The sequence below is a fragment of the Euprymna scolopes genome, chromosome 41 (genome assembly GCF_053919585.1).
Source record: "Euprymna scolopes isolate OS-2025 chromosome 41, ASM5391958v1, whole genome shotgun sequence".
NCBI classification, from domain to species: Eukaryota; Metazoa; Mollusca; class Cephalopoda; order Sepiida; family Sepiolidae; genus Euprymna; species Euprymna scolopes.
The window spans coordinates 3,335,001-3,349,497 of NC_136522.1; the positions used below are offsets into that span (position 1 = coordinate 3,335,001).

The window sequence follows — 14,497 nt, forward strand, 5'->3', positions numbered from 1 at the left end:
CGATAATATTGGTAGGAGTCCTTCATGTAATGTTGAAACATATTTAGCAGAATTGGTGTTCCTTCGCACTCTGCCAGGTTTGAGTGACCATCTAAATTGCGCTCCAAATTGCACTCGATACCATAACCTAGTACCCTCCATGTTTTAGTGTTGGCTGTAGTCTTTTTTAAGTCAAACTCTTGCTGAGAGAGCCCCCATACCCATATCCTTCCTCTGTCGAGAAATGACGCAAATCGTGCCCCATGAGAGAAAATTACATTAATCTAAAAGGTCATAGGTCTCTCCACCATCTAACGAGACCAATCTTTTCTGAACTTGATCTCGGGAGGACAAAGAAGAGGCTTCCTTCTTGCAACTCTACCATAGTAGTCCAGCTTGTACTAGGACTGATATCAGCTTGTACAGCGTTTCTTTTCACAAAACGCAAGGTTCTTTCAGAGGGTCCCGGGCCACTTGGATGAGGTTTTGTGCACTCTTTGTCCTCTCTTGTGAATTGTACGCTCACTCTATTAACAGTAGAAACAAGCATTGAAAGATCTCCGGCTATTTTTGACCACTTTCATGTTGACCCACGATTTGTTCTTGCACAAATTCTGATAACTCTAATACTCTTTTGGTTCGAAGCAATCTTTAATGTTGTTAGATGGAATTTCAATGAGATACTCGACACTGTTATTTCAGCAGTATTCTTATGTGTTAAAATGTTAAGTTGGTGCAAAAATGTTTTTTGACGTTCATCTTCAAAAGATCATAACTCCTTTCATAATAAACTTTATTAATCGAAATAAGAACCATTAGAATCGGCACATTTTTGCCAACGAGAAACAATTTTATTTATCCCATTAGCATAGAAATCCGGAATCTGGAAGCAATGAAGTAATTGAAGACCGATTCGGCATCATCTCGGCTTTTGAAGACTTTTTTCGCGCAGGAAGTTGTCGAGATGTTTGAAAAAGTGATAATCTATGGGCGAGGGGTGCGCTAAATATGGCGGATAAGGCAGAGTCTTGTAGCCCAATTCGTTCAGCTTCTGCGTGGTTGGTTGAGCAATATGCTGACGAGCGTTTTCATGGAGGAGAATTGTTCCGTACGTATTGAACAATCTCGGGCACATATTTGGAGCTTCTAACGCATTTCTCCGCCGTAATCGTTTCGCTCGGATTCAAGAAGCTGTGATGGATGAAACTGGCCGTAGACCACCAAACAGTCACCATAACCTTTTATTTGGGTATTTTTGCAATTTTTGCTTCGGGAAGTGTTGTGGAGTTTCTCCGGAATCCGACCGCTGTAGAATGTCGCCGGTTGTCGTAGAGGATCCACTTCTCATCACACGTCACAATCTGCTCAAGAAATGGGTCGTTTTTGTTGTGCAGAAGAAGGGTAGAAGACGCCTCAAAACGACGATTTTTTTTTATTATCGTTCAATTCATGCGGCACCCATTTATCCAACTTTTTTACTTCCCTATTTGCTTTAAATGACGAACGACTGTTGAGTGGCCGAACTCGAGTTCAACAGCAACTTCTTGTGTGGTTTTGCGAGGATCGGCTTCAGTTAAGGCTTTCAAATGTTCGTTACCAACTGCAGTCGGCCGGCTGCGACCGTATTCATCTTCGAGAGTTTCGTCACCATTTGCGAAATTTCTTGTGCCACACGTTCGTCAGTGATTCCTGAGCCAAACACTTCACTGATATCATGAGCTGTCTCGGCAGCTTTTCGGTCTAATATGATCTGGAACAAGAAAATCGTGCGGATTTGAATTTTCTCCATGCTGTCGAAATGCCTGCAAAAAAAAATGAACGAAGAGATTGAGAACGATAACGAATAACAGGATTCGATAGAGAGAAAAACGTGCTTCAAAATTATATATAATATGGCTATATATATATATATATATATATATATATATATATATATATATATATATATATATATATATGCCAAAGATAGTCCTATATGGTGAACTCTCTACTGGCCGACGTGATAGAGGGGCGCCGAAGAAAAGATATAAAGACTCTCTGAAGAAACCCCTCGGTGACTGTCGCATTGACCACCTCCAGTGGTCTGCTCTCGCTGCTGACCGTGTTACCAGGCGACGTACTGTCCACCAGGCTGTCGCCTCCTTTGACATCTCCCGCACAGAGAATCTGCAGGAGAAAGATTCGAGAAGCCTCAGCAGCCACACCTGACGTGACTTTTGACTGCAGCCGCTGTGGACAAACCTGATTGTCCCGAATCGGGCTCGTCAGCCCAAGGGTGCCTGCAGTCGACGTGGAAAGCCCTCTTCATAGAATCTTCGTTTGTGAAGTACTGCCAAGAACATACATATATATATATATATATATATATATATATATATATATATATATATATATATATATATATATATATATATGTATGTATATCAATGAATTAATTCAGAAATCATATATAAAAGTAACATATGTGAGAAAACGATTTTGTTTTTGCATTAATCTAATAAATAAGCATGTATTAATCTTATGAAAAATATTTATTTTAGTGCTTATTCCTTTCTGTCATGTTTGTGCATATTAGGTACAATATAATAATCAACAGAGAATAAATACGTAATCTGCATGAATTAAAATATCATATTTGAGCACATATTACGATCGGGCAAAGTCGGGTAACATGTTAGTATATATATATATATATATATATATATATATATATATATATATATATATATATATTGATTAATTGAGATTGTCGGACTGACTTCCTCATCTTGGTTGTGGTAGTTACAACGTTTCGGCCGTTTTGCCCTCCGGTCTTCATCAGGTGTTTTGTATCGAACTGGGGAATCGTTTGTTCGGAGTCTCGAACCCAACCCTTTATTATTATTACGGGGGTACCGTGTTCGGACTCCAGCTAGGCTCTGGGACATAGTTGCTGATTCTCTGTTTTGAATGTTACTTTTCACTGCCTTCGTTCAGGATTGAGCTCAGCACCTTTGGGTAACTGTAAACTTTGATACAACGTCTAGGACCACTCGGCCATATGTCACTGGGACACATGTCACTTTTGAACACATCTGTCATATGTCACTTTTGAACACATCTGAATCTATATATATATATATATATATATATATATATATATATATATATATGCATACATATATATATATATACATATATATATATATATATATATATATATATATATATATATATATATAGATTCAGATGTGTTCAAAAGTCAAAACTAATGAAGATAAAGTGGTTGTTAAATAGTGCTCAATAAAAAGAGCGGAATATTTCTTTTATTAGGGATAAACAGTTACATATGGTCGCTACAAATAGCCATCTGTTTTCTTTTGCGTTGTGAGGTTCCAGGACGCCTGATGAAGTCTCTTTGACTGAAACAGATGGTTATTTGTAGCGACCATATGTAACTGTTTACCCTAATAAAAGAAATATATATATAAATATATATATATATTTATATATATATATATATTTATATATGTATTTATATACATACATACATATGTGTGTGTGTGTGTGTGTGTGTGTGTGTGTGTGTGTGTGTGTGTGTGTGTGTATAATTACAATTAAATTTACCAAAATGATCCAAGATGGTAAAACTAAAGTACATTATAAATATTGAAGAATTAATATTTATAAAGTAATTTCAACAAGATGTAAAAACTCGATAAAACCAAATAGGAGCTTATAATAAGAGCAAACAGTTAATAAAACATGTTAAAAAATACTTTGGAAAAGAGTTAAAAACATATTTGATCTGAAAAGGAAAAACTTGATAAGTGGACAGTCCTTAATCCGCTACTTTTACGAGACCTTATTGTTATCTCTGCTAATTTGTTGCTTTCTAATTTCAGGATGTGATTCCGGATTCGGCCATTCGCTCGCAACGAGGCTGCACAAATTGGGCTACACTGTTTACGCCTGCTGCTTATTTTCCAAGCAACATGGCGCTGATGAACTCCGGAAGTTGGGGGAATCAAGGATGCATGTCTTACAGGTTGATGTCACCAACGAGGAAGAAATTCGCGACGCCACAGAATACGTCAAGTCCACCCTCGGGGATACACGTAAGTTCCGAGCTGAATTATTTTCATGAGTAATAGAAATAATAATTTCAGAATTAAGAGCGTATCTATGTGTTACTTACCTAACCGCGTCCCGGCGTAACCCGGGAAATCATATTAAGTAAAGACATTCCATAATTACAACTTGAAGTAATATTACTATTGATTATATATATATAAAGATAATATATAATTAATATTGTTAATGATTAATAACAATAACAATAATAATAATAATAACAATAATAATAATAATAATAATAATAATAATAATAAATCTCTACTATTATATAAAATTAACTTGGTCTGTGTATCTGTGTTTGTGTGTCTGTGTGTTCGTTCCCTATATATATATATATATATATATATATAGTAAGTTATAAAATATATATGGCGAAGCCTGAAGAATCCTAGAGTGGATGAAACGCGGAATATTCAGTGTAGCTTAATCGCCATATATATTTTATAACTTACTAACTAGCTCAACCTACGTATTGAGCATTGTTGAAGTAAATGCTTAAAGTTTACGCATAAATTTATACTTTCGTATATTAATTTATGTGAGTAAATGAAGTAGTTATATATCTATAATATAAAGCTGAATGTGTGTGTGTGTGTGTGTGTGTGTGTGTGTGTGTGTGTGTGTGTGTGTGTGTGTGTGTGTGTGTGTGTGTGTGTGTGGTCACGAATAGGCTCCTATATGGTTGACTATTTTAAAAAAACTGATTACATATAATGATAGAAGATGTATCGAGACACAGGACTGAGTATGTTTGATCTGGCAGAACGGTGGTTCTTAAAATTGTGGTGTCTGCGTTCGCGTCTGGTGCACAAAGTATGGAAATAAAAAATTTAAAAATTTAAAAAAACGTTTACAAGTGTTTTTGGTATAAATGTACATAAGAATACTTTGATAAGTATGTTTTAACTTAAATAGAGATGGTATAATAAAATTGTGGGGTCTGCGTTCGCGCCTGGCCTCCATAGAATGGAAATAGGCACAAACTTTAATAAAGACTTTTCATATCTATCTGCGTAAGTATTCTTTGATAATTATGTTTCAGTTTGAAGAAATACGGTATAATAAAATTATGGGTTGTTCGCATGCGCCTGACCTCCATAGAATGGAAATATGTCACACAGTTTAACAAGGTTTTTTTAATATAGATCCACAGAATATTGTGATAAGTGTTTCAGTGTGAACAGGTATGGTATAATAAATTATGGGGTTTATCTATTTTATTTTTACTTTCATCATATTTTGCTTTGGTTTTGATACCTCCAAATTCAAAGCTATCTCATTACAACCCTTCCTTTTCATAACCTATCATACTTTAATAAATCAGAGAACATTTTCTCTAGGGTGTTTTTGAACCCAGTCAACGACGGTACTTATGCTAATATATATATATATATATATATATATATATATATATATATATATATATATAAGACAGTAAAGATAACATCACTAACAGTAGGAGCGCTAGGAACGATACCGAAAATCTTTGAAAAAGGGATGGGAGAGATTGGAATCAGAGGGATGGCAGAGAACATACAACGAATTTCAATAATGAAAACTGCAGAAATAATAAGGAAAACCCTTGAATGTGGAGACCAACATCACACAGATGCATAATACGAACGAACATCTTTTTTCCTCTCTGTGAGTGTCACCATAAACCAGCACAAGACCAAATAACGATGGCCAAGGACGATGGAAGGACCGAAAAGGGAGAGCACTGAGAAGACCTCCACTGGAGGAGTGCAAGGAGGGCTGGAACATTGGGGAGGCTTAAAGTTTAAAATACAAAAAGTCAAGTATTATTCTCCAATTGTCTTTTAAACAGAAACATTCATTTCGAACGCCCCCCTATAATATCAAAGAACCTACTGTTGATTTTTTATGTCGAGCTTTTCGGCTTGCGTGGTAATAAAACTTCTCAAATGCACTTGTGATGTTAGGCTGTGTAAGGTGTTAACTTTCGTCAATATCGCCTGTTCCTTCTTCTATCAGAGTACTTCGATTTTCAATCATCGATACTTATCGAAGACATTCCGATACAACAGCTATCTAACAACACTGCCAAGTACATAAATTTACTCCGTGTAAAATTTCATAAAAATCGACAAAGTCGTTTTCGAGTATATAGGGAACGATTTCACAGACACAGAGACACACAAAGTTATCTATATATTAATCCGATAGCGTGTATGTTCTTTTGTGTCCCGCATACATCCGGGTCGTTTAATTGTTATGTTCTTCTATTTCTTGTAATAAATAATTTTACCAAGAATTTTTCATAAGTTTTGGTTTCGGTTTCGATTGGAGCTAATAGCACGCCAATAATCTATTTTTTTTTTTTTTTTAAATAAATGTATCAAGAATTCTCTATAAGTCTTGGTTTCGGTTTTGATTTTAGCTAATCGCACGTTAGTAATCTATTTTTTTATAAATAATTTTATCAATAATTTTTCATAAGTTGTATATATATATATATATATATATATATATATATATATATATATATGATGGCTAGTTGGTTGTTTTACAGCATATCAACCCTTTTCAGGTTATTTAATGTCGAATCCAGTGATTTTAAAGAAAATATTTTTAAATATGACATATATTCTTTTTCAAGTCATTTTCTATTTAACCCATAGTTGGGACCCTAACAGGTACTACCAGACAGGGTCAGAGTGGACCTGGGAGCAATGGAAATTAAAGCGTGGATTCACATTCCCCGAAGCTCGCAAGCCGAGACCTCACCATCGGATATAGTTTAAGGTCATATCCAGGACCTATATAAGTTTGGGATTCGGTTTCGATTCAAGCTGATGAACCCAAGTCATAAAGATATATATTTTTTTACTTTTGAAATCGCAACTTTATAACATATAAAAATCGATAGAAGATTAACTCTATAATAATATATACGAAATCTGCAAGAACTAAAATATCATATTTAAGCGTATTTTACAACCTGGCTACGCCGGGCGTCCCTGCTAGCTTAGATAAATACTTCTGCAGCTTTAACAAAAGAGCTACAATAATATCAGATGGTCTCCATTTACACTGAACATCTACAGAATGCCAACATCAATATATTACATATGAATGAGTCCCCCCCCCTTTGTGGAATTTCCACAGGCCCCGCTAGTTTTTTTTTTTATATAATAGTATAGATAGCGATAGAGATATATAGTGTGCAAAAATATTGATTGGTATAAATAGTCGTCAATAGATACGGGAGATACACGCCCTGATTTATACATTTGGATTTTTTATACAAATTAGCAAATGCGCTTTCTCCCGGTTTACAAACTTGAGTTTTGTTTTTATTTTTTTAAAACAAGAACCAGGTGCACGTGTACTCAGCGTTAGAACCTGAAGATGCAGTGCTCCTGCGCACTGACGCATCCCTTACGTCTGGATTCTTTCGACTGGGAGAGATTTGATTTATCGGCTTGTTTTTGTTTTGTTTTTTTAAGTTTTTGGCTCCAGACCGCTGCTTACATCTGTGGGCGCGAAAAGCCGAGTGGAGTACGCGCGGAGTTTATAAGACTCCACTGGACCCCTTGATGAGGGCGTTGGCTTCGGGAAAGGGGAGGGTGTCGGGTCGGGTTGGGGTTAAGAAAAAAAAAAACTGCTCGTGCTATGCGGAAACCTTTAGGCATTCCTTTCGTATCAAATGGATAAACGATGACGTTTTTGGCACAAAAACAAGAAAATTTATCCGTAACTTTTGAAAAAACGGAAATCCTGAAGAACTTCTTGTAATTGAGATTCTAAAATAAACTGAGAAAAGTTGATCTACTAAGTGTGTGTATATATATATATATATATATATATATATATATATATATATATATATATATATATATATATATATATATATATAAAGTTTAGTGGTTAAAGTTAAATTCTGAAAATCAAAATATAGACACACATATTCTAGTTAAGAATTTATTGTTTGACACAAAGAATATATAGAGGGGAGTTATGTTAATTTCCTTAATCCATGGATTTTCAATACTGGCCCATATCATCAGAGGAAATGAAATGCGGTTAGCAAAATGTTCAGCTGTAAATAAACATGTATTTTGCTTTTTAGCACATATATTGAAAATGTTATTTGAATGGTGAATAATAATTATAGGAAAAGGAATTTCATACAACCTGGGCAGTCCATTATCGGAAAGAATTCAATATTTTCCGCAGTATTATTACCAGGTCGGCCTTTGGACCACTATTCTTCCGATCTGGTAATGACACCCCGGAAAATATTGAGCTCTTTAATTAGTCCACAATACATCGTAGTCTACATTGCACTGTAGAGAACCTGCTGTTGATTTTATAAAAGCACTTTTATAGAATGACTTGAATTAAAGTTTAAAGTGCAAAAGTCAAGAATCATGGTTCAATTATGCTTTAAACGAAACATTCATTTCGAATGCACCCCTGTCATATCAAAGAACCAACTATTAATTTATGAAATTATTTTTACATAATCACTTGAACTTACAAAAGTCAAGTATCATGGTTCAATTGAAATCATCTAAAAAGAAACATTCATTTCGAACGAGCCCCTGTCTCATAAAAGAATATACAGTTGATTTTATAGGTTGGGTCTTTCTGCTTGCTTGTTAATAAAACTTTTCAAATACACTTGTGATGTTAGACTGTATAAAGGTGTTAACTTTGGTCAAAATTGAACTTTCTTCTTCAATCGGATTTTTTTTTATTATCGATTTTTCGATACTTATCAAACGCATTCCGATACAAAACCTACGTAAGAACGCTCCCAGACACATTAAGTATCTTTGTGTGAAATTAAAAAAAAAAAAATCGGCCTAGTCGTTTTCGAGTCCCCCCCACACACACACAAACACACACAAATCCCTTTTAGATAGATAGATAGATAGATAGATAGATAGATAGATAGATAGATAGACAGACAGATTATCCTGTAGCATTAAATACACAGTTGAAGCGAACTGTTAACTCTAACAATTTAAGGCGTCTTGTAATTTAAGAAACGTTACAAGACGCTTCCCCAACCCCCTATATCCATAACAAATAGCACCTTACCTGAGAATTCTACCTTAAAACTCCTAGGCCTAACATTTGCGGGCAATATGAACTGGAACAAATACATAGAGAACATTGCAAAGGCTGCTGCAAAGAAGGTGGGTTCCCTCTATCAAGCTAGAAAACTACTCACGCCTGAGAGTATCCCGTACCTTCACAAGGCCACCATTTGCCCAAGCATGGAGTATTGTTGTCACATCTGGGCTGCTGCATCTACCACTAGTCTCTCCCTCTCAGATAAAGCCCAAAAAAGAGTTGTCAATCTAATCTGTCCCACTTTACCAACTAGGCTCCAGCCCCTGTCTCATCGCCGCAATGTTGCATCATTGTGCGTGTTTTACAAATATTTTAATGGAATGTGTTCTGATGAACTCGTTTCACTGGTACCCCCTCAACGTACATATCCCTGACAACCCCGCTTAACAATAAGATCTCACCTCTTCATTGTTGATGTCTCTAAATGCCAGAAAGCTTTCTATTCTAATAGTTTCTTCCGTAGCACAACTAGACTTTGGAATTCCCTTCCTGTTTCCTGTTTCCCTGTCTGTACTGATATGCATAAGTTTAAATGTAACATAAACAAATATCTTGTTAATCTTTCCTGGACATGGCCCCAAATAGTAGCCCCTTGCGTCCAAGTGGCAACATGCTTTGTAAGGGGAGAACACGAGTAAAAAAAAAAAACTCGATGTTGAAGATTGTTTGTTGGTAATTATTTGATATGCTATTTAAATCAAAGCACGTGTTTCACCCAGTGGATATTTCTTATTATCGACCGAACCGAAGCGACACTAACTCTAGGCGGGTTTAACTTCCTTTAATGAAAAAAGTTTCATGGGAGTCACATATGTCTCGCCATTGGGGGAGATGACGGCGTTAGATTTTTGCAACTCTTGAAGAGCGATGTTCACGTCCTCCTACATACAGCACCTGGTAATCGTAAATAATCACCTATCTAATACTGACCACGCTCAACGTTGCTTAACTTCGAGGATCTATGATTTTACGATGAAGATTGCTTATTTCTCATCACGGCATCGTAAAGTTCATCACAGGTGCTCGGCTGAGCTCCAATACTTGGCCCTCACTCTACAACATTCACAAAGTCGAGAGCATTTTTTCCAGATGACTTATTCCCTATAGACTGAAGTATGTCTCTTGTTCGGTGCAGTGCTAGGAGATTAATCCTCCCAGGTTTTGCCTTCTCCCTTCGAGAGAGGGTTATTTTCTAGCTATTCGCTGAAGACATCTCTATCAAGGAATGCAGATAGGGCTGTTCAGGTCTTTTTGCAGGCCATAGCGCTTTTCCTCTGTGGCACTGGCTTTTCAAATAACACTTTCCGACCCTTGCGTCGCATCATCCCGTCGAGCGAGGGAAATAAATAAATTTATAGCGAGAACTCATCTGGCTACAACCACAGCAAGAACTCTCCCCTCTCTCTGTCTCTCTGTCTGTCTGTCTGTCTCTCTCTCTCTCTCTCTCTCTCTCTTTCCTGTCCATGTCCACTGGACACACCAGCGAAGAAAACTGCTGGCTGACCTACAACATCAAAAGAACATTCTACCCTTCATTTTTCCAATTCGGAGTTTTTTCTTTATTCGGTGCTACGTGTTCGACTATTTAATTATGTTTACAGGGATGTAAATACGCATCCTTGAAGTGGGAGACCTTCCAGCATCTCATGACTTTTACAGGGATGCTAATTGATCGGGTTCATTTACGCTGAGGGAGAGGGCAACAAGTGCAGAAAGTTCATCAAAGTAAACACCATTACACGGCACAGAGATGAACCATTGCAGCAACGATGGGGCAGACATTTTTTTTTTTTTTTACATAGGCATCACCACATTATCAAGGCCAAGAGGCCACTCAAGGATAAGGGTTAAAGAGTGTACATTAGAAATTGGACAATATAGTAATCATTAGTAATGAAAATTTGGTAAATTTGATAACTTATATGGAACGGCTCATCAAGAACTTATTTACGTTAGACTTGAAGACAACCATATTGTAGTCAGCTGGAAAGCAGGAAAACGGAAGACAATTCCATAGGCGTGCAGTTCTAAGAAAGAAGCTTTGTTCATGGAATCTACGTTTAGGTTTAGGCACAGATAAAGAGTGGGGGGAATTATTAATAGTGTTTACAGCTAAACGAGTGTTTCTTGTGAAAGTTTGGCGAGGGGGGGGGACCATAGATTGAAGCTCAGTCGAACACTTTCCATGAAAATAACGATACATCAGAGACAAACTCGCAACATCTCTTCTGTGAGATAGAGGTTGCAAGGAAGAGAAAAGGACATCTCCTACGAGGCTACGAAGTCTATTTTGAACTCTATCATATACATTGAGGTTTAGCAGTGTTGCGTCGGGAGAAATGATTTGTACGAATCTATATATCTATAATAGTGAACGTGTCTGTCTGTGTACATTTCCCTACGCAATAACTCTGTCAATTTTCAGTCTACAGACTCGAAATTTGATATACAGGGTATTGAGATTGGGGAAAATCTTTGTGATCCGTTTTCGGCCAGAAATTTGGTTGTTAAGGGGTCAAAGTTCAACGATTTGACCTTTGAGAACTCTACCAAACTCCTCCGACAATTTTGGGTCGACACACTTGAAATTTTAGATATAGGTTCCGTGGACATAGATCTAACTTAATAACTTGAATTGAGCCCAAAAAATAAATGAGGGGTCATAATAGGGGTCAAAGTTTTAAAAAATTGACCGCTTTTTTTGTTTTCGTTTTTTCCTCAACATACACCGCCAAACACCCGGGCAACGCCGAGCTGAAATGCTAGTAATAGAATATTCGAGTAATAAGTACTCATTGTAAGTTAAATACAATTGACGGCAGAAACATTATTTACGGAACGATATGCATATGTTAGCGCAGTCGCCATATTGTTCACTTTTTCTCTCTCCCTGAAACTCTCTAGTCTTTTACTAGAATCTGTAAAGGGCGATAACTTTTACTTTCTTTATTAGAGTTATTTCCCGTTTTGATCGCTATAACAAGTAGAAAGTATGATGTATATTATATTTAAAAATGTTTTTGGATCCTGTTCAAGAGATAGAGATTAGTGGTTGGAGCACCAGCATGGAAAAACTAGAAGTGCTTCATGCATCGCAGCGATGGGACAGTAGGCGGAACTTAGCAGACAATGTGGGATCTCTTATGTTAGAGACTCTTCGTTGGAGTCTGTGTAAGATGGAGAGACTAGTGGTTGGAGCACCAGCACAGATGTGGCAACAATACCTCCTAGTGCATTGTCAGACTATAAGCTGTAAATAGAATTTCTATCGTGAAAAGCGAAGATTGAACCTGGCGTCATTGAAGAATGGCCATTGTTTGGTTGTGCTCGGAACGGAGTCATGGCGATAAGCGCCGACTATTATAAATTTAAACAGGTTGAAACGTATCAACGGCAAATAAAGCTTGAACTGTTCTGACATTACAAGCACTTATTGTTTTCGCCGATTGACCAGCTAATCTGATTCATAGTTACCTTATGTTATCCAACGTTTGATATGTGGTAGTTTACTTCTATCTATCTACTCATCTATCTATCTATCTATCTATCTATCTATCTATCTATCTACTCATCTATCTATCTATCTATCTACCCATCCATCTATCTATCTATTTATCTATCTATTTATCTCTTCTTTTCCTTTTTACAGCTTCGTAATGTTCATCATAGGTGTTTGGCTGAGCTTCAATCCTTGACCCCTTCTTTTATAGAATATTAGGAGAAAGAATTCGTCTGTCTACTACCAGAATAAAGAACTGTCTTTTCTCTCTCTCTCTCTCTCTCTCTCTCTCTCTCTCTCTCTCTCTCTTTCTCTCTCTCTCTCTTTCTCTCTCTCGCTCTCTCTCTTACACACACACACACACTCACTCGTTCGCTCTATTCTTCCCTTTTTCTTTCTACGGCTTCATTATGTTCATAGGTGCTCGGCTGAGTTTCAATCCTTCATAGAACATTAGGAGAAATAATTCGTCTCTCTACTACCAAAACAAAACACACACACTCTCTCTCTCTCTATCTCCCTCTCTCTTTCTCTCTCTCTCTCTCTCTGACACACACACTTTCTCTCCCTCGCTCTCTCTCTTTCTCGTTATCCCTCCCTGCCTCTTTATCCCTCTCTCTCTCTTTCTCTTTCTCCTCTCTCTTTCTCTTTCACTCTGTACATTCATTCATGACAGACAGTAGTGTCCAGCAAAACGTTCATCGATCTGTATGTCAGTATTTCTCTCGTATGCGTGCGAAAGTGACCCTTCCTACTAATGTTTTTTTTTTTTGTAAATGTCTACATCCTTTATTGTGCAGATCCTTGAACCTCAAATTATTCTTATTAGTAACAATAGTTTGCTCACGTGCACTGTAGGAGTTGCATAACGAATGCCGTTGTTTGAATGGAAAAATTAAAATGACACCGCTCTCTATGCGTGCTTCATCCTTGACCAGCCTCTTCCCTCTTATGAGCTCCATTTATACTGACGAGTGATTGCTGCTAGGTTACGAGCGAGACAATCTTTTCTATACCTACATATTAAGACATCTATGCTGAGTACACGACCATCTACGGCAACACATCAAAGGCTGTAAATGACAAAGTTCTCTCTGATTCTCTCTCCTCTGATCTCGAGCGCGTGGTTCAGTGGGGGAAGATGTGGCTGGTTACCTTTAATGCATCCAAAAACCAAACTCCTATCCTTACATCATCAACGCTCTGATCCCCAGCTGGCATCAATTGTGATGGATGGCTCTCGTCTGGGCGAGGCCCCGTGTTTTGACAAGCTTCTGGGTTTGACCTTTACTCCTGATCTGAAATGGAACACGTACATCAAGTCTGTTGCCAAGGTGGCTGGAAAGATGGTGAGATCCTTCTACCGCTCCAAAAGATATCTCACTACTGATGCAATTCTCTATCTATATAAAAGCCAAGTACGTCCAAGGATGGAATACTGTTGCCATATCTGGGCAGGAGCTGCTAAAAACAGCCTATCATGCCTTGACAGAATACAAAATAGACTTCGTGGCTTAGTGGGGGATGCCCTTTTCTCTACCCTGCAACCTCTCTCCCACAGAAGAGACGTTGCGAGCCTATCCTTGTTTTATCGTTATTTCCATGGCAGGTGCTCGTCTGAACTCCAATCTCTGGTCCCCCCTCGCCAAGCTTTCACGAAAAACACCCGTCTAGCTGAATCCACTGTGAAAAATTTCCCCCACTCTATATCTGTGCCTAAATCAAAACGCGGATTCCATGAACAAAGCTTCTTTCTTAGAACTTCACGCCTGTAGAACTCTGTTCCGTCTGCCTGCT

The 14,497-nt window shown here is 37.4% G+C and overlaps 1 protein-coding gene across 2 annotated transcripts in view; it reads left to right on the forward strand.

Moving 5' to 3' along the window:
* LOC145266307 (retinol dehydrogenase 16-like) overlaps positions 1–14,497 on the forward strand; it is a 177,944-nt gene that overhangs the window by 139,929 nt on the left and 23,518 nt on the right. For both annotated transcript variants that reach the window (XM_080121858.1, XM_080121857.1), the window contains exon 2: positions 3,864–4,076. In XM_080121858.1, the coding sequence (XP_079977984.1) occupies positions 3,864–4,076 (213 nt within the window). The remainder of the gene's footprint in view (positions 1–3,863; positions 4,077–14,497) is intronic.